We start from the raw sequence: 21630 nt of genomic DNA, 5'->3' as shown, positions 1-21630 counted from the left end.
CTGTGAGGAGTTGGTGTGTTCTCCCTGTGTCCGTATGGGTTTCCTCCGGTTTCCTCCCACAGTCCAAAAACACACGTTGGTAGGTGGATTGGCGACTCAAAAGTGTCTGTAGGTGTGTGTGAATGTGTGTGTTGCCCTGTAAAGGACTGGCGCCCCCTCCAGGGTGTATTCCCACCTTGCGCCCAATGACTCCAGGTAGGCTCTGGACCCACTGCGACCCTGGACTGGATAATGAATAAATGAATGTGAGCTGAGAAATGTCTGTGGAAGCCTGAGAGACAGTTTGTCTCTGTCTGTGAAGTGTTTGATGTGTTCTCTCAGTGTTTGATTGGGTGTCCTCCAGGCACATTGTGATAGGTGGAGCAGCTGTGTGAAAATGTCTAAAGAGGAATTCTAAAAAGTGTGCCTTGTTTAGGGGTTGTCTCTGCCTTGTGACCACTGATTCAGTGTAGGCATTTACAGAAGATGAATAAATGAATGAATGAGATAAGATGATTTGCTTCAAGTCAGTGAGATACCATAGAAGCCGTTACAAGGAATATTCTGGGCTGTGGTGTTTAATTTACCACTAATAACTATCCAAAATTAAATCGACATCAGGTCCAAATCCAGCGTGTGGCACACCCTGTACCATTATCCTCTCACATCATATTTAAGTTTTTGGATCTGAAGCACACAAATGAAAAGGAAAACAAAAGCTTACCCAATACGAGGCCTATTGTTCTGGGCCATATTGAATCTGCACAATATGAAACAAGAGGCGTGTGTGTGTGTCAGGGTTCAGGGGCACAAGCCTCGTGTTTCACAGTCTCAGGCTCACAAAAGGTGTTGTTTGGTTTGTAAATACAAAATTTGATTTGGTTACAGTTATTTTGTCAGGCCACATTTCCAGGCGCTCTCACACCAAGGAGTGAAAACCTAGATAAGTCGAAGGTGGGAGTTAGAGCAGAGATTAGCTTTCCGATTGGCTGCAGGATGTAAACAGTGTCTCTATGGCAATTTAATCACGAATGTCCTCAGTCACCCAGGCCTTAGTGGACGTCCTGTCCAGGACACTGGCATGTACTCAGAGTCCAAAGACAAAGTACATGTTTGTTTATTTTTATATTTTGGAATGTTTGTAACTTTTTATTTCAAGTCTGGATTTCAGGGGATGTTACGATGTACTGAAGTCTATGTGCAATAAGCGTCTCTCATTTCAAAGGTCAATGACCTTGACCAGTTGAATTGGTGTAACGTGAAGAACTGTCAAAACCATGGCAAATCCAGTTTGTGGACACCTGCTTGTCCACCATTTCATCTGAAACATAAAGCTACAACAAGTAGCTTGTCCCTTTTTGGGGGCAGTAACTGCTTTTACTCTTCAAGGAAGGCTTTGGGTATTGGAACATATTTGTGAGACTGTGCTGCCATTCACTCATTTAACAACAGTGAGGTAAAGTACTGATGTTGGATGACCACAAACAGGTATTCTAACTCATTCCATGGGTATTCATTAATACTTGATCAATCCTGAGAATCCATTTTCACTGCTCCACAGCACAGTGTGGGGGGGCTATATACCCTTCAACCCAACTCTCGGCATGGAGCACGGGGAGCTTGAGTTCAAGTTCAGCTGCTCCAGAACACACCATTACACTTTACTATGGAGATTATACAAGCTGTGTGTGCACAGATGAACATATTTTGCTGAAAATTTGCGTGTCAAAAAAAAAAAAAATAAGGTGTCAAACAGTGTATGAACTACCAGTAACGCAAACATTCTCTGATTCTTATGTGTCCTTATTTCTTTTTCCTGATCACAGCAACAGACCTGGGTTTAGAATGCCGCCTCCTGCCGGACAGCTAGTAGTGCCCCCTCCAGATGGAGGCTGGGGCTGGGCCGTGGTGTGTGGAGCCTTCATCTCCATTGGCTTCTCCTATGCCTTCCCCAAAGCTACAACCGTCTTTTTCAAGGACATCCAGAGGATTTTTGATGCGTCTTATAGTCAAGTTGCCTGGATCTCCTCTATCATGCTCGCCGTCATGTACGCTGGAGGTAAATATATAATTCTTTGTTTAAAAATGAGTAAGACTTCGGTGTGCTTTTGAACACTCAAATACTACTAATAGTGGACCTCCTTTTTGGTGCATTATAGAAAGTAAAAATGTGAAATAGGTTCTCTGTAGAACCACATGCAGCTAGTTTTTAATCAGAGTAAAAGCCATTTGACCAGGCAAAGAACCATTTCTTTGAATTTTCATGGTTAGATCTTAATGGTCTAATCTTAATGGATCCTTTATTGATAGGTATTTATTTTGGTAAAGAAACAAGTCTAAAGGATCTTGTATCTTGAATCTTATCATAAATTACGTCATGTATAAATATGTACTGTAGGGAAACTTTCCTCAAGGCCAAACCAGGATGTTATCCATCCATCCATCCATTATCTGTAACCGCTTATCCAATTTTAGGGTCGCGGGGGGTCCAGAGCCTACCTGGAATCATTGGGCGCAAGGCGGGAATACACCCTGGAGGGGACGCCAGTCCTTCACAGGGCAACACAGACACACACACATTCACTCACACACTCACACCTACGGACACTTTCGAGTCGCCAATCCACCTGCAACGTGTGTTTTTGGACTGTGGGAGGAAACCGGAGCACCCGGAGGAAACCCACGCGGACACGGGGAGAACACACCAACTCCTCACAGACAGTCACCCGGAGCGGGAATCGAACCCGGGTGACTGTCTGTGAGGAGTTTGGTGTATTCTCCCTGTGTCTGCGTGGGTGTGTTAGAGACAGCTCTACACCTTGTCTGATTGCAGACTGAAAAATCTGAAAGATGAGTACATGCTTTAAGAATTCAGATTATTCAGCTAAAATTCAGCTTAATCTGATTTCTAGACCCTACTCCGATCTCAGAAATCAGAGAACGCAGCTTACATGACCACTTGAATAATCAGATACTTGAAATGTAAATGTACTTAAATTTTCACTTACAGTGAAATTTAAGATACGTGGATGGGGAAGATATCTTCATTCATTCATTATCTGTAAGTGCTTATCCAGTTCCGGGTTACGGTGGGTCCAGAGCCTACCTGGAATCATTGGGCGCAAGGCGGGAATACACCCTGGAGGGGGCGCCAGTCCTTCACAGGGCAACACACACTCACACCTACGGACACTTTTGAGTCGCCAATCCAACTATCAACGTGTATTTTGGACTGTGGGAGGAAACCCCGGAGGAAACCCACGTGGACACAAGGAGAACACACCAGACAGTCACCTGGAACGGGAAATCGAATGCACAACCTCCAGGTCCCTGGAGCTGTGGGACTGCGACACTACCTGCTGCGCCACCGTGCCGCCCCAGGGAAGATATGGTTCTCCAAAATACAAACAAAAGCCTCTGCATCAGTAGCACCTGCACATATGTACAGATCACAAAAGCCATAGGCACTGATGCACCATCATACCATCCCAGTTTCCACTGGTAAAAGTCAGGTGTTTTTCATCTTTGTCACACAGACATGGGGTTTGCATTTGAACATAAGTTCAGTAATGGAAAATACAAAACCCCCTGGCTGCTCCTCTAACCATGCTTATGTGATTTAGTTGCTTATCAACCCAGGTCCTCAGGAAATTAGACACCTCTACACACCTCATTCAGAAGAAGAGACAGATGGTTCAGAACACTGAGCACAAAAGCAAAGCTACTTGAGCAGCTTAATTAAAAATCTAGACATTTAATAGCCTGGCTATAATTTACTTATTATTAAGACAAGGCATTTTCAATTGGAGTCTAACTTGGCCTTGACACGGATGATGCTTAAAGACAAGATTGGATCCATATCTTTTTTATTTTTTAAGCTGCATGTTGTGGAGATTTTTTTATTATTATTCTTTGATCTGTGTTTCAAGACAATTGGGTCTAATAGGACCTTCAGATTGCCTTTTATGGTCACTTCAACTGGAGTGGGATCAGTCATGCCATGTGGCAAGCAATCAAATATCAGGTGACTAACTGCCCTGGCTGTTATGCTTCTGTTTTAAGTGGTATGTTCTATATTTTTGAATTTTGATTTACTTTCTATAATGGTCTAGATCTGCCACCCAAGACGTTCTTAGGTTGTCCTATTAATGTGTCCTCGCCTAGGAAAATGCTTAGCTCAATTGCTACAATAGCCCACCACCTGGTGTTTGAAAATGTTATTTCAGGGCATTTGCATCATTCTGGGTGATTTTTTTTTTTAACAATGATTATGACACTGAAAAACACGAATCATTTAACATTGCTCTCACAGACAAATAACTCAACACCTACAAATAGCAAATTCTTGAGAGTTGCCAAGATACCTAAGTATGGCCTAGGATAATCACAGCTTAACACATTGCTATTTTCCTGTTTAATGCACCCAATTTAACTCATTTGTTATTATCAGGGTACGTTTGGTGTCTTATAGCAGAAAGATAAACTGTGTGTACTGCAGCTCCTTTGGATCCCTGTTTGTTGCTATAAAAGAATGTGTCTCTATATAATTTTTACGCCTGATTAACTAATGAGTTTCCTTTATTTTATTCTGTGTTTGTTTGTGTGTGTGTTTGTGTGAGAGAGAGAGAGAGAGAGAGAGAGAGAGAGTCACAGCAGTTAGGAAAAAATGAACTGAAGGCTAAAACAAACCTCACGCAGTTTAGATTTCAGTTAGAAACCAGTTTGTCCTTGTTGGACCAAGCCTGGTCTGTCACTATCTAAACATATTATGTAATGGCTCTTATTTATTTAGCAATAGCTAATTTCTGTCACCTATCATTTACAGCTTTATCTAACAGATGAAAAGCCTTTGTTCCAAACACTTCAGTCTGAAATGTGATTGTCTTTTAATCATTTGTAACTCAGAAATCTGTAACTCAGACATATCCGTATAAAGCTGTTTTGAGTTACATGCATTAGATGTTTTAGTCCATTAGAAACCGAAAAACACGTGTTTCCATTTTGTTCAATTTTTCGCTTAACACATCATTTGAACACAGCTCCAGGGGCCTGGAGGTTGTGTGTTCGATCCCTGCTCCGGGTGACTGTCTGTGACGAGTGTGGTGTGTTCTCCCTGTGTCCGCATGGGTTTCCTCCGGGTGCTCCGGTTTCCTCCCATGGTCCAAAAACACACGTTGGTAGGTGGATTGGCGACTCAGAAGTGTCCGTAGGTTTGAATGTGTGAGTGAATGTGTGAGTGTGTGTGAGTTGCCCTCTGAAGGACTGGCGCCCCCTCCAGGGTGTATTCCCGCCTTGCGCCCAGTGATTCCAGGTAGGCTCTGGACCCACTGCGACCCTGAACTGGATAAGGGTTACAGATAATGAATGAATGAATGAACATCATTTGAACACAGCAGCTGTCTCCTTCACAGTGTGTGGAATTTTTTACTTTTATTTACTTTGACATCCTTTAAAAGTTAAAAAGTTTCCCTTCTGTAAAGTTGCTCTTTTTGAGATACATGTTTCTTATTGGACAGTAACAATATGCCTTTGTTTCACTGACCTTGGGCTTATGGAAAATTTTCAGAACAATTTGCTTTCTTAGATACTTGTTAAACATGGTTTTAATCTTGTGTGCCAACCTGATTACAGTCCGAGGGAAAGGCTAACGCGGTTGTGCATCTTTACCGTCACCAAGCAACAGGCTTTGCCTAATGTTTATATTACACCAGTCCTTCTATGTGCAATGAGCCATATGATGCAGTTTCATTAGCCCTTGCCTTGGTCATGTCAAAGAGGAGGACCTGAATGGTCTATTGTCACACATACATTATACTGGCATCTTTCTTGTTTTAGAGCTGTATCTATAATGAACTAATCCAGGTGTGTCACTCTTCTCTGTATATGATACTTTAATGTTTGACATGTTACTTGAGAAACCTATACAAACATTGTTTGGACTTGTTTAGTGTCCAGTTTTAACTGGCTGGAAGTGAGCAACTGAGTACTAGTTAAAAAAAGAAAGCTTTACCTACTAGGTGCTGTCCTAGTAGCATGTAACGATGCCCAGTGCCAGGTGTCTTAAGGTGTTTCATGTAGTTTCTGGCTCCTGTGTAACCCTGATCAGGACAAATGAATGAATGAATGAATGAATGAATGAACGAATGATTGAGTCTGGGATACAGATCTAACCATCCAACATCTTTGCCTGACCTTACTAATACTCAACCAAATCCTCACCACAATGTTCTAACATCTAATGTTGGCAAGCACTCATTATGATGAACCCTTCTGTGGACATTTAGCTGTGCACACACAGTATGTACAGTTTACACACGAGCCAAATGTCACCATGCAAAATGCCAAGGATTCAGGGCTGTGGAGCTGTGGAACTGTGTTTCCTGGAGGGATGGAGCACCATTAAATGTCTATGAGAAGATTAGCAGTGGTTTCTGTGATCCAGTGCCTGCCTTCCCTCGTCTAATGTCTGTCCAGGAGGGTAGAACCTGTAACTGTGGCGACAGGCCAGTAAAATGACCCTCCCTATAAATATCCTTAATGTCAGAAGACATACCAGACGACTTGGTGTCTACAACTCGACTATAAGAGTGCAAGAGCTCATCTTGTTCCATAGTTTTTTTATGGTTTACTTTGTCAGTGCAAGGATTTTATGATTATTTCACCTAGCCAAGTGCTGCATGCTTTATTTAGCTCTGTCCGGTTCTATTTAGAGATTAAACCATGAGGGAGGGCCACCTACATTAAGTGCCTTCATCAAACTCCACAGCACGGCAGAGTGTGACATTCTAAGCCTTTTAAAGCAGAGATCATTTGAAGGCCCGAGTGTAATGGCTGCCAGTGAACCCATACTCTCAGTGGTAGAACACTCCCGCTGCTCTGCATGCAAATAAGGCCTTCCCGATAGCTTAAGGTCTAATGCAAATTTATATGGGGCAAATTAAGCGTAGCAGTCCCTCACCTAACCTGATTTTCAATAGCACACTTTCTCAGCAGAGGTAATAACACCTCTCAAGACATTACTAGGACAGTGCAGATTATTTTTTCATTACCGCAGGCCTCTCCTTACGGTTCCATGTTCTTGTTACATGTTTCAAAGCAATTGTATGGGTATTCACGGCGATGATACTTAGGCTAGAATCTAAGGACAAGAATGACTTTATTAAACTGATTGAAGACCGAATCTTTTAATACTTTTAGGACAGTGGTTTATATTTATCCACATTAATACAAAGCAAATTGAAGTCCTATTTATTTTTGACAGAACATATTCTTTTTATATTATTTTTACTCTTTCTCCTTGCTTTCGGCACACATTCATTCATTCATTCATTATCTGTAAGTGCTTATCCAATTCAGGGTCGCGGTGGGTCCAGAGCCTACCTGAAATCATTGGGCGCAAAGTGGGAATACACCCTGGAGGGGGCGCCAGTCCTTCACAGGGCAACACACACATTCACTCACACCTACGGACACTTTTGAGTCGCCAATCCACCTACCACCGTGTGTTTTTGGACTGTGGGAGGAAACCGGAGCACCCGGAGGAAACCCACACAGACACAGGGAGAACACACCACACTCCTCACAGACAGTCACCCGGAGCAGGAATCGAATCCACAACTTCCAGGTCCCTGGAGCTGTGTGACTGCGACACAACCTGCTGCGCCATACACATTTACTTATATCAAATCTACTCAGAAATCATCTCCTGAATCATGAATAACTTATATTTAGCAGTACTTAATTTGGCTGGAGATTGAAGATTCCCTTCAGTCAAAATTAAGATTTTAACCCTGTCTGTTTTTATACATAATGAGCAAAGTAGAGGTCAGTGCCATGGCTGAGCAATTCTGCTTTGCAACAGCAGTGCATCAAACACCAGTGTCTCAAACAGGTGAGTACAGACAGCCAGGAATTCTTATACCACAAACCTAAAGGATCAGTGTTGTGAATTTGCAGAGCGGGACTTTTGAGCTGAGGGGTGTCTGTAGATGAAGGTGGGAACAAATTGCATATATATAGATCCCATCCATCCATCTATCCATTATCTGTAAGTGCTTATCCAGTTCAGGGTCGCGGTGGGTCCAGAGCCTACCTGGAATCATTGGGCGCAAGGCGGGAATACACCCTGGAGGGGGCGCCAGTCCTTCACAGGGCAGCACATACTCACACATTCACTCACACACTCACACCTATGGACACTTTTGAGTCGCCAATCCACCTACCAACGTGTGTTTTTGGACTGTGGGAGGAAACCTGAGCTATATATAGATCCCCACATACAGAATGAAGCCACTTTTAAAGAATTTGAGGATTTTTTTTGGTTAAGAGAGAAGAGCATTCATGGGTTTAGTCGATGACTGGAGGGGGTTAGTGATAAAATAACAGTATTTAATCATTTAATCCTAGCTTTTCTCTCCTCTAACATGATGTAGTCAGTGTAGCACTGTGGAGTTATTGACAAAGCTGAGTGTAATTTATTAACAGTCGTAAAGTTGTATTGTGGGAGTGAAGAGGTGTTTTGTCCATGCAGCTTCTGTGTTTAAGCCATATTGAAACATACGCTCTCTCCAAGGACATGCTTGTTAAAGTTGACCCTTTTTAATTACAGACCCCCCACAGAACCTCCCTTTGTAATTTGTAAAATTACACTTAAAAAACTCTGTCCCACTTTTCTGTTTTCCTCAAGCTTAACACAGAACAATTAGCGTCTTAAATCTAGTTAAAGGGATGGGGGCTCATTGCCATCTCTTTCTAATGAGTAATGAGCTTATGTCATTAACAAACCATGGTGTTTTTCTCCTTCATATTCCCAGGATGGTGTTATGGATTGGTCCCCAGAAAGAAAAACAACAGAATCCCTTCTTAATCATTTCTGTCCTCTGTTCCAGGTCCCATAAGCAGTATAATGGTAAACACATATGGCTGCCGTCCGGTGATGATATTTGGGGGATTTCTCTGTGCAGTGGGCATGATTGCTGCCTCTTTCTGCACCACTGTGGTGCAGCTATACATCTGCATCGGAGTGATCGGGGGTGAGTGCCTGCAAAATCCACAGAAGCTTATCGCTAATTTGATTAACGTTAGATTCTTAAAGGAGCGCATAGTAAACATTGTGCTCGCAGTAATGTGCTTCCAGAGAGGCTGCACTTCAGAAGATAACATGACTTGAGTTTTAACAATGACTGACAGTTTATATTAGTTAGAAGAAGGAAATTGTGACAGATTTACAAGACTTTGTCAGAGTCTGAGAATAAAATGGACGCCAAGATAAACACCAAGTAAAACAAAAAAGATGTGTACATGTGTAATTTAATCTACACTCTATCCCAGATGCTTTTACACAGTATTATTATTATGTGCAGTGATTTACACTAATTATTGTAAATAATGTAGTATTAATAATAATAAAATAATAGTGCTGAAATGTATTTAAATAGTTATTGGTTATTTCTTTAACCTGTGCCTTTAACCTAACACAAAATCCAAGCCTCCATTCATTCCTGTATTCATTAAGAGCTTTAATGTTGGGGATGTGTCCCTCTCCACACTAACCACTCATTTATTTCTTAAAGGGTTTGGCCTTGCTTTCAACCTTCAGCCAGCATTGACCATGATTGGGAAATACTTCTACAAGAAACGCCCCATCGCTAATGGGTTTGCCATGGCTGGCAGCCCTGTGTTTCTGAGCACTTTAGCACCGCTAAACCAGTACCTTATCAACGCCTTTGGCTGGAGGGGCAGCTTCCTCATTCTAGGGGGGCTCCTGCTGAATTGCTGTGTGGCTGGGTCCCTCATGAGGCCTCTTCCTCCGCCCCCGAAGAAGGACAAGGAGGAGGAGACTGCTGTGGTTTTAGCTACAAAGATAGAGAAGCCTACAGCCTGGCAGACCGTCAACAAATACCTGGACCTTTCTCTCTTTAAACACAGGGGCTTCCTCATCTACCTGTCTGGAAATGTGATTATGTTCGTAGGTTTCTTCGCCCCCATTGTTTTCCTATCTCCATATGCCAAGGACAATGGTGTAGATGAGTACTCAGCAGCCTTTCTCCTCTCTATCCTGGCCTTTGTGGACATGTTTGCCCGGCCCTCCATGGGCCTGGTGGCCAACTCTCGCTGGGTGCGACCGAAGATCCAGTATTTTTTCAGCTTTGCGGTTCTCTACAATGGAGTCTGCCACATCTTGTGCCCCCTAGCAGAGACCTACACTGGCATGGTTGTGTACGCTGTGTTCTTTGGGTTTGCGTTTGGCATGGTGAGCTCTGTGCTGTTTGAGACGCTCATGGACCTAGTGGGAGCTCAGAGGTTCTCCAGTGCTGTGGGACTCACCACCATTATAGAGTGCTGCCCTGTCCTTATTGGACCACCACTGGCAGGTTAGGCGCTGTTTATTTATTCAGTATACCAAACATAATAGGGAAACATTTTTAGTCAAGTTATCAGACTCAAGATTTGATCATCATCATGATGTCAAGCTTAATGCAGTTGAATAATGTTGTGTTTTACCCTTGCAGGAAAGCTGGTAGACGTCACTAAAAGCTACAAGTACATGTATATATCCTGTGGATCAGTGGTGATCTTTGCCAGCATCTGGCTCTTTATTGGTAACTTCATCAACTACCGCCTGCTGGATCAAGAGCGTAAACAGGAGGAGATGTACAAACGGACTGAGACTGAGGATCCAGACAAAGGTAAGGAGCAGAAGGAGGCTGAGTCTGAGTCAGAAACGAATGCACAGGCTTCAGAGGAACTCTTCAACAAAGCGGATGACACCATGCAGCGGGAAACCAACATTTAAAACTGCTTCCAAAACAACTCCGCACTTCTCCCCAGCCGTGTGGTCTCAGCAGGTGAGGTGACCAACACAATGGGGTAAAACACAGCAACACTCGACTGCCAAAGCTAACCTTCATTCCTCTGAGGGATGACTCCTAGGGAAGACACGACTCTTGTATGCTAGCATTCTGTTTAAGAATGGCAACCATGAAATGTGAATAGAGACCTGTAGCGTAAAATATATAACCTACATTATGCTGTAAAATAAGAGACTTTTAAAAGCAGTACTCCAGGTTTTTATGACTGAATCTGCTGGATCTTTATTATCCACTGACTGCCATGGACAATATTTTTCTATTTGTTTCCCTGTATTAAGAAAAGAACAGGAAAACTTGACTCAAAACTCTTTTATAATAGAAGCCAATGGGCAGTTGTTGAATGCTGTGAGTTAGCATTTGACAAATGACTGCAGTTATATGTAAAAGTTATAACTCCCCTTGTATGAAAGTAATTAAACACATTTTCTATAGTGAGCATATGGCATTAGTCTGCAAGTTTGCACACCATTTATTTGAGGAGTAGAACATACTGTTACAAAAAAAAACAAAAGTAAACAAAGTATAAAAAACACCATAACTTATGCAAAAGCATTTTATGCATAAACAAACCACCATTAGCTGCTAGACTGCGTCTGAAGTTTGTGATCTGGTTATTCATAGCCATAAGCATAATAAAAGTTTTGAAAAGTACTTAAAGTTACAATCGTGTTTTTGAGCAGCAGACAGTAACTGTGTTAAGGTCTTAACAGCTTAGGTTTAACTGTTGAAGAGGGCTGCCTTTGTGCTGTTGCATTAAATTAAAGTGTAGTGTTAAACATCACCAGCTCCTTAAAACCTACCCATTACTGCCAAAGTAACTTTAAAACCACACTCGACCTAGACAAACTTTGTGGGTTTCTTTGGGGTATTTTGGTGAGTTTATTTTTATTTTATTTTTTTTGCAACGTTTATTGAAGATTATCATAACAGCATTAAAGAGAAGAAAAGAGATAAAAAAGACAGTGCTTAAATAATGACAAATCATAACATTCCATTAAAAAAACAACAAAAAAAAAAAACAATCCCACACACCATTACACTTCCGCTTCTGCACCACAGCACACCTTTAACATTAGGTTTGATATAATCCAGAAACATACCCCATACTTGGTAGAACATCTTAATCTTTTTATCATGTAGATAAGCTAATCTTTCGAGGGGGAGCATATTACTTTGGTGAGTTTATGATGTCAGTTAAGAGTGCAACAGTCAGTGTTAACTCATGTATTCATTCATTCATTCATTATCTGTAAGCGCTTATCCAGAGCCTACCTGGAATCATTGGGCGCAAGGCGGGAATACACCCTAGAGGGGGCGCCAGTCCTTCACAGGACGACACACACACACACACAAACACATTCACTTACACACTCACCTATGGACACTTTTGAGCCGCCAATCCAACCTACCAACATGTGTTTTTGGACTGTGGGAGGAAACGGGAGCACCCGGAGGAAACCCACGTGGACACAGAGAGAACACACCAAACTCCTCACAGGCAGTCACCCAGAGCGGGACTTGAACCCACAACCTCCAGGTCCCTGGAGCTGTGTGACTGTGACACTAACTTGCTGCACCTCCGTACCACTCGTTAACTCGTGTAGCAAAATTTAAATAATTATCCACAGAACAAAAATAAAGATATTTTTGTGTAGCAGTATTATGAGCAGTCTGAGAAAGCCGCTTAGACTTGGAATTCCATTTTGGGCAGGATCACAACAATTAGAGCCACTGCTGTGACTACAAATGACTACAAAATCTGCTCTTAAGGATATTCTAATCCTATCCTAATCTGTGAAAGAAAAAATATACAGGTCTACTGCTTAATTTACAATAAACTCACAGATTAACACATGAAAAAAGTGTACAAGAAAGTATTTGAAAAATGTACCCAGGCAAATATCTATAAAAAATGCAAATTTAACCACTACCCATTGGTTTCTATTGTAAATGTGGCTTTGACTATACTTTTAAATACGAGGTAGACACCTAAGTAACTGCTTGTAGTAATTAACTGTACAATAAACATGTAGCAGATGAAATTGACTGAGATATGAATAACTCTGGAGTACCGCTTTAAAACAGATGAGCTGAACTTATTATAGACAATATTATAGCTATTTTATTTTAGTATTAATATTTTTAGCTCAGGAACTGGTCAGCGACTCTTGCCACAATGACAGAATGGTTCTGTGGAGTTTTTCGAGCACTGTGTTTAGTTTGTTTCACACTCAACCTCTGAAAAAACTGACTGGTGTTCACCAGCGACAGGTTAGCCGCTGCTGTCAGTTGCACGCCCCTATCTGCTGCATTTTAACGTATTTTGTTGAAATAGTTCTTTCCGGCCAATTTAAGAAGAGCTCTTTTAACCCAACTGAATGTAAATCATTATGCTTATCAAGGGCCTTATAACACATTTCTGACCAAAAGGTTGTCAGGAAAAAATGCATATTGCTGGGTGATTACCAAACATAGAACCTACCTATATCATGTATTACATAACCTTCCATTCTCAAAGTAGAAATACTTTACGACATACAGGGGTATTCCTTAAACTACGTATTTAGAAATTATGCATTGCCTTAAATGTAAAGGACATAACTAACATATTAATATCTATTTAAGATTTGTATGAAAATATTAATGTGGCATTCTAATCAGCCTGCGAAATGTTAGCAAAAAGGGGAACATTTCACAAACTACATTTTTAAGGCACTTATTATTTGATGCATTTTTTTTAACAAATTGGAGCTATTTACTCTCATTACTTGAATGACATTTGCAGTTTTTGTAATCCGCTTTTCTTCAGAAATGTCATGGCCAACTGGGTACTTATTGTTTTTGCTTTTTAATTTGATTTATGTATATATTTAACCTTTTTGTATTAAATATATTTAATGGCTTAATTTAAGGCAATAGATATAAACCCTGAATTATAAAATATATGATATAATAGTGTCTTTAAAACCATTTAATTTCATTTTATGTGAAATCTGTTAAATACATGCAATCATGTTCAATACTACATGTTCATGTTAATATGAAAAGAGTGCACTATGTAAAAATTTGTCACCATTAGTTACTGTCTTCATAGTTTTACATTCAGCTTCCTGTTGTCCAGTCTCATTTCTTGTGAAGCTGAAAGTTGAGATAATATCTGAAGTATTATGATGCAGTGAAGAGTATTCTATGTGTGTTTTCATGTTCAGTGTAAACCAGTTTCTCCACATCTCTGACTTTTACCATGCTGTATAAATATATTTCACAAGCTAACAGGCCAAGTGTTTCACTAATGATGTACATCACATGCTGAAAGTGTTTGTGTTTATGGTTTCTGTATAAGATGGGGACTTGACTGGTTATCAATACATTTATAATATTCAAATAACATTCATACTGCTTTTAAAAGAGATTAGGAAGTCACTCTAAATTATTAATGTACTATTACTTACTAAGCACTGTTTCAATGTACTATTAATAATCCATATTATCCGTTGTTTACTTTAACATATCCAAAGATATATGTAACATAGTAATCTTCATAATATTGTAGATCTGTGTAATTCTGACCATGCTGATTCCTGGTTCTGTTCCACTCCAATTTGGACAGATGTGTGTTCTGTATTTTTATAACAGGACTAAATTGTAACATTTGTTTTAGAAGGTAAACAAAGTTAAATAACCCCTTACCAGCCTTATCCAATGAAATATATGAGACTAGCTTATATGCATCATTTATTGTGTTAAACTCGTTTTTAAACTTTATGTAGAGAGTTGGAAGCAAAATAAAATAATATATATTTCAGGATTTTGACAGGTCTATTGCTGTAAAATTAACAAATAATATATTTCCCTAAAGGTTGCAACATAAACCTTATTTTAATGTCTAATGACGATTCCTCGTGTTTTTTTTTTATTATTACTTATTTATTTTCAAAAATAATGTACAGAATAAAGTGTTAAATGTGTATTTAATTTGTATTTAGCTCTTTCGAAGGAGAAATATTTAATCTAAAATGAACCTGCAGAGCAACCGTAAACACAGACTATGTGCAAATCCGATCAGAAATATGACAAGCTGTGATGTTACCGGTTTCACAACTTTTAATTGGTAAAACCTATTAGTCGTGTATCATCCATGTCAGATGTATGAAACAGGGGTTCTAAAACCAGTCCATAGAACAGAAAGCCTAGATTTTAACAAAATGATCTTCAGTGCAAACCAGTCTGAATCACATGTGTTGTGTAAGATGGGATTTGGGGGTCCAGTGAATAAGGAAACTATGGATTGAACTAGTTTAACCAACAAATTAAGTTGATTTTACATCCATCACTTAAAACACTTTAAAATTATCTGTAAAACAATAACAAATAAGCAATATATTTCTGTGTAAGCATGCAATTGTGCCTTATTAAATAAGTCTAAGTATTTGGTCGACCAATATTGCAGTGGTCCTCCACCGTGGACGTTTCTGGTGAAAACAGTTCCACAATTTGCCTTGCTTGCAGACATTACAGGATTGATCATGTGTGTTAGTACTAGGTAAGGAGGACTGTGGAGAGATGGAGTGCTATCAGATACTTGAGATGAGATCACAATCTAATCAAGTAACGTCAGTACCAGATGCCACTGATGCTCTACTCGAAGAGTGCCATCAAATCCACACACAAATGTTTTGAGTTTTGTGTAAAGCCCATAAGAGTAGACACTCTTATTACAACAATTGGGAACAAACCATCAATTGAAAACATTTTCAGAAGAAAGATTGGACGAGCAAATTTCCACAACTTTTAACCTTTAGAGTGGAGAGCTCTAGAAAGAATGGGTGGTGACCACTGCAAAAAAATGGGACCAAAGCAACCCAGCTACTGACTCCTCAAGTCAGTGCCTTGATGTTTTACAGACATGTGTTTTGCCATGTGTACATTTGTCTCCAAAGAACTAAATGTCACAGTTCAAATCAAATCAGTTTTCACTGCCCTATAATAAATACATCACCTTCATTTCCCATATACTTTTCTTACTTAAGTGTTAAACCTATAAAAAAAATCTCACACTGCAATGTATCGGTTTATAAATCCATTAAATCTCTGTGGCTTCTCTGTCCTTTGTCCATACAGTGTTTCTTCATTACTAGCATGCTGTGGTGCTGGTCCAGTATCAATCACACTTCACTGTAGAAATTAAGAACTATGGACCAAGATGTTATTGCTTGATATTAAAATAAAATGACACTTGATTGTGCCAGAACATCCATTACCTCTGGAAATCATTTGTAGAGTCACACGGGTAAACCCCTCTGTAAATGCAATTGCACTGTTGGACAACATAATCCAATAAAGTTTGTGTATGAATGCTGACGTCTGACTCATTGTGTCTCCTTCGACATTAGCATTGTGGTTTTAAGCTAGAATTATTGCTGTGTTCCACTTTGTCTCTAATTGAGAAGTGGGGGGATGTCATTATGGTGTTTGTAGATAACATTGATAACATCGCCCCATTGATAAACCACGCCAAATATTTGTGCATGCTTTTCAGATTGTCATGAGAAGGCATACGACACAGTCTCCAGCTGAACGCTACGTGTGGAACGACGACATGTTCATACATAAAAATTACTTTTCAAACATCACAGCTGTCCAGTCATAAACATATATTTTTGTTGGTTTTTAGTTCACGACATCACTTGAACACAGCAGCTGTGCTTCATATTCATTCATTCATTGTCTTAAAACACTTATCCAGTTTAAGTTTGCGGTGGGTCCAGGACCCAGAATCTGATCAATGCATTTACTTGCACTTGTATAATAAAGAGAAAACTCCAGGTTTCAGACAATAATCGGATTTCAGCTTTAGTTTCTAATACTACGCTGCCCTGCTTACAGATTTTTCTATATTGCTGGCAAGATGGAGACAAGTTTTTTGGAAGAGCATCTGTTCTTGGATTAGCATATGTATCCCTCCTTTACAGAGAGTGAGAGAACTGTGCCGACTGGATAAACATTCATAGCAAGGACTGTTGGGAGTGAGTGGAACTTACAAATACAGAACAGCAAGAGTCTCTACACTATATCCAGTGATGTTTGCGTGCATTCTTCAACTGAGAAAAACAAAAGAAATCGTGGTATAAGTGAACGCACACTGAGAAATCCGATTACTGAGCTAAAATCCAGCTTTCTTAGTCGGATTTGTAGACTTTACTCGGATGATCAAAGAAATCAGAGTATGTTGTTTATATGACCCCCTGAATAATCAGATACTTGCAGAAATCTGATTATGAGCCGATTAATTCATTCATTATCTGTAACCCTTATCCACTTCAGGGTTGCGGTGGGTCCAAAGCCCACCTGGAATCATTGGGCGCAAGGCAAGAATACACCCTGGAGGGGGCGCCAGTCCTTCACAGGGCGACACACATTCACTCACACACTCACACCTACGGACACTTTTGAGTTTCCAATCTACCTACCAATGTGTGTTTTTGGACTGTGGGAGGAAACCGGAGCACCCGGAGGAAACCCACGCAGACACAGGGAGAACACACCACACTGGAGCTGTGTGACTGCGACACTACCTGCTGCGCTCACCTAAATATCCAAGAGAAGAAACTCCAGGACAATAGATAAAACAACTGGTTGTGTAAAATAAAACCCCATTTTCACAATTCACAATTCAATACACCAATTCCTAATTCTGTTGTTGGGGTCTGCCCTGTGCATTTAAGTATTTTCTCCTTTTTTAATACTCACTTCAACTCACACAATCTGGACAAAAGTAGATATACAGCATTTGTTTTGTGTAAAAATGGCCAGGTAAAATGTGTGGGGTTTTTTAGACTGTGCTGTTAATTTAGTAGTTTGTTAAAGATATCAAGATTATTCCAAATAGTGCACTCAATTTTCACGATGCAGCATGTGCCAAAGTCATTGGGCAGTAAATGTTTTCAGTACCACTGTATTTATCTGACCTCCCTTGAGTCTATGCCTGGACATTGTATATAAAACATGGAGGTTCACTGCTGGGTTCATGGAGTAAAAAAACATGGCTGAATGTGTACTGTAAATATTCCAAGCTCTAGTTCCTATCGCCATCTTTTACTACATCTTTTTCAACCATTTTACCTCAGAACACTCCTGCCACTGTTACCTTAAAAGACATTTTGAAAAATCAGTGGAACCCACTTTAATTTACCTCGTCCCTTAGATCTCATCCAATTTAAAGGAAGGGGGCTGGCTTTGTCCACTTGGGGCAGACCTCAGACCCAGTTTGCCTGCACTGGTATTTAAAATCTCTGCGAGAAGCTGACAACAATGGCTGCACACCCTCAGGCTATGTTTCAGGCTACATTTTAATGGGGTGCTGAGGGTCGACCCCAAGCACAAAGAGTGGAGTGTTCTGAGGGATGGCTTTTGAATTGTTGGGCATTTCTGGAGGCATTACCAAAACAACAGGGGGAGCTTAATGCAAGAGGGGCTGACCTTTAAACACTACTGGGCTTTCCTCCTGTACCACTGTGTAGCAGACTCCAGTTATGTGCATCATAAGGAGCTGCTGTCTCTGGCGTCCTGATGTTACTGTGTGAAGTTTCTTATTCCCAAGGCCTTGCCAAAACCAGGTCTGTGTATTCAGATGAAGGCAGTGGTAGGTGAACATGTTTCAAAGAATATGATTGTGAAGAGATGATACTGTTCAAAAACCTGTTGTCAATTCAGTTGTGCATTTTCACAGAATTTGAAAACGGCAGCTATCTTTCATATTTTAATAATACTACAGTTATAAAAAAGATAAAACTGATTGACATCAATCAATAGAAATTTGAGTTCAAAGGAAATTAGCATTTTAGGATGCTACTTTCACTGTCTGTTACTTTAAAGCATGAGCCACCCACAGCTCACACACATGTTTGAAACAACAAGAAAATTTGCATTTATTTTTTTGCCATTCTCTTCCTTCTCTGCCCTCATTTGCTCAGTTATCTATTTTTCCCCAATTGTTCTTTCACAAACCATCACAAGGGTATTTTTCTAGATCTCAGCTTCCGTCTTAGAAGCTGGCTGCACTCTGTCTGAGCTCTGGCAGCCACCACACTGTTCTGTAAACACCAGAGTGTTCTTTGTTTGATTTGCAGATTTTCCTCTTTTTTGTGCTTTACCATTTCTCTGACAGACTACAAGGAAACTCAGGAAAGACATAGAAAAGGCCCAAAAAACCATGAAATCATTGAATGATAAGCGCTTATCCAGTTCAGGAGCCTACCCAGCATCTCTTAGTGCAAGGTAAGAAAACACCCTGGAGGGGGCGCCAGTCCTTCACAGGGCAACACACACTCACTCATACCTATGGACACTTTTGCGTCGCCAATATACCTACCAACGTGTGTTTTTGGACCGTGGGAGGAAACCGGAGCACCCGGAGGAAACCCACATGGACACAGGGAGAACACAGGGAGCTGTGTGACTGCGACACTACCTGCTGCACCACCGTGCTGCCCTGCAAAACAACAGACCAGGGTAAACACGAAACAGGGAAAAATCCTGACACAGTGGAAGGATGCTATCAGTTCAATTGTGAGTGTAGCATCTTGTTCTAAAATGAAATCTTAATTGCAGTCTATCAGTTTTGATTGATCACATTATAGTATTGTAGTGATACACCCCTTTCTGCAGGAATGTTTGTTAAATTAACAGCCGAACAACATTTAAAGGCTCCAAAAAAGAAAGTCTGCCTCACTGAGCATGAATCTAGAGGGGAAATGTATCAGTATGCAGGAAGTCTGCTGCAGGACTGTAAAGGGAACTGGCTCTCGGTGGCCAGTGAGCGCAGGAGGTGTTTGATGTGTCTCCCTGGCCCCAGGACTGTGGGGCCTTGAGCGACAAGCTGCTCCAGCGCCCTGACAAGCCTCACATTAACCTCCTTTATTTGTCTGGAGTGATCGCTCGCTTTCAAACGCACCCCCATTTAACCTTCGCTTTCGCTTTCCATCCATGGAGAACTCCCGAGTGCTGCCGTTCATGTGGCAGGAGCCTTTAGAACTCTGGAAAAGGCCCTCAGGGCAGTCGCTAGCGTATTCTGACCACAGACATCTGTCTATACCCACAGCGTTTACATCTCTGAGTCCATTTGCACACAGTCACACCCAGTAGAAACCTTTGTGCATTGAACATTCAAGTCTAGGGCCAAGGGGTTCTTGGATCTAAGATGAAAGCTGTAATTGCATACATGCACATGTTCTATAATAATGTACAGATATAAAGGTACATAAGGCTTATGCTTAATTGATCTCTATATATTTATATAATATATAATGTGTTTTTTATTGTTGCTGGTAATGTATGTCTGCAGTAACAGTATTTCAAAGTAAGGTTGGTGAGAGAATGAATGGGAGATATTAAAGTTATCAGGTAGGGGGAGCTCTTCTTCCAGTTAATCCTCTTTTCTTCAATGTGAGAACTTGAACATTCTCTCTCTCTCTCTCTCTCTCTCTCTCTCTCTCTCTCTCTCTCTCCCTTTCTCTCTCTCTCTTTCTCTCTCTTCAGCTAAGGTAAGACCACGTACATTTTTTGGAAACTAAGAAAGCATTTATTCCCTGTAGAAGCTCTTACCAGCCCCTGAAAATAACAGCTTTAACCAGGAGAAGGAAATATCCTCTGTACCCCTCTTAAACGTCCATGTTTTTATTTTATTTTATTTTATTTATTTTAATGAAAAGAAGGACAATATGACTTTGGCAAAGTGCACTGTTCTGAACCTTAGCAGGCAAACAATTCTAGCCCCTCTTTCAGTTTTCAAATCTGCCTCCAAAATAGAAAGACATCTGAATTGGACTGTTCTGATGTGAACATTCATTCTTGTTTGTCCATGTCCTCGTGTTCTTGCTTGGTGTTGTCCTTCACTGTTGAAGTTACATTGAAATTTTCAAGAGCACAAACACCAAGAACAGTTAAAATACCTGGATCCTGACAGACATAGGTCTGGATACGCATTCATACTCACCTATTACTTCACTGGAGCCCTGTCTAAGGGTGTGTTGATGCCATATGCTCAGTGATTGTGGTGGGTCCAGAACCTGATCAGGATGAAGCAGTTATGAATGAATACATAAATGAACAAACAAATGAATTAATGAATTGTTTAAAAGAACTCACATAATGTGTCTTAACTGAATATATAACTGCACTCTGTGAACTCGCAGCTCCTCCTTGTCCTGACTGGGTGAATGTTGGGCAGTTCACATGATTTGTTTTTTCTCACATTGACAGCCTGCAGGATCCATGGAGGCTGGCTTTTCTGGAGTGTTTATTTTATTGACAGCAGGTAGAAATTTCTTTATTTAATGCAATGTAAATAACATAATTCAGAGTGTGTTGAAGTCTACTGACTCAGATTTCTTCACTTGTTGGCAACAAGAGCCAGAGGTGCAATGAATACAGAGCAAATAGCTGTTTTATTTACATCTTAACAAATTAATTAATTAGAAAATTTGATTGTTCTTTTAATGGCTAATATGTAACTGACAGCGATGAGATGAATATTAGTTTTCAGTAACCTCTCATGTCTCACACAATGTCTCACACATACTGTGTTAACAGATAATGCTGGAAATTAATCATACATTTAAAGCCAAGTTCCAGGCTTTTTGTTGTTAGTGAGAAGAGATAGAAATTAAAGGGCAGTACGCTATAGTAAGTGGTACAGTGGTGCTGGAAGGACTGGTGCCATGCCCAGGGCGTGCTGTTGCCTTGTGTCCTGTGACTCTTTTAAGGCTCTGGACCCAACACA

At 40.5% G+C, this 21630-nt stretch overlaps 1 protein-coding gene across 1 annotated transcript in view; it reads left to right on the top strand.

The window, feature by feature from the left end:
- Window positions 1-15578, top strand: part of LOC136694811 (monocarboxylate transporter 2-like) — a 27569-nt gene extending 11991 nt beyond the window's left edge. Inside the window, exons 2-5 of the mRNA XM_066668616.1 lie at window positions 1806-2038; window positions 8868-9011; window positions 9552-10352; window positions 10491-15578. Coding sequence (XP_066524713.1) covers window positions 1825-2038; window positions 8868-9011; window positions 9552-10352; window positions 10491-10774 — 1443 coding nt within the window. The 5' untranslated portion in view covers window positions 1806-1824 and the 3' untranslated portion in view covers window positions 10775-15578. The remainder of the gene's footprint in view (window positions 1-1805; window positions 2039-8867; window positions 9012-9551; window positions 10353-10490) is intronic.
- The last annotated feature ends 6052 nt before the right edge of the window (window positions 15579-21630 follow it).

The sequence above is a fragment of the Hoplias malabaricus genome, chromosome 4, assembly GCF_029633855.1.
Source record: "Hoplias malabaricus isolate fHopMal1 chromosome 4, fHopMal1.hap1, whole genome shotgun sequence".
NCBI classification, from domain to species: Eukaryota; Metazoa; Chordata; class Actinopteri; order Characiformes; family Erythrinidae; genus Hoplias; species Hoplias malabaricus.
This window is presented reverse-complemented; position numbering and strand designations above follow the sequence as displayed.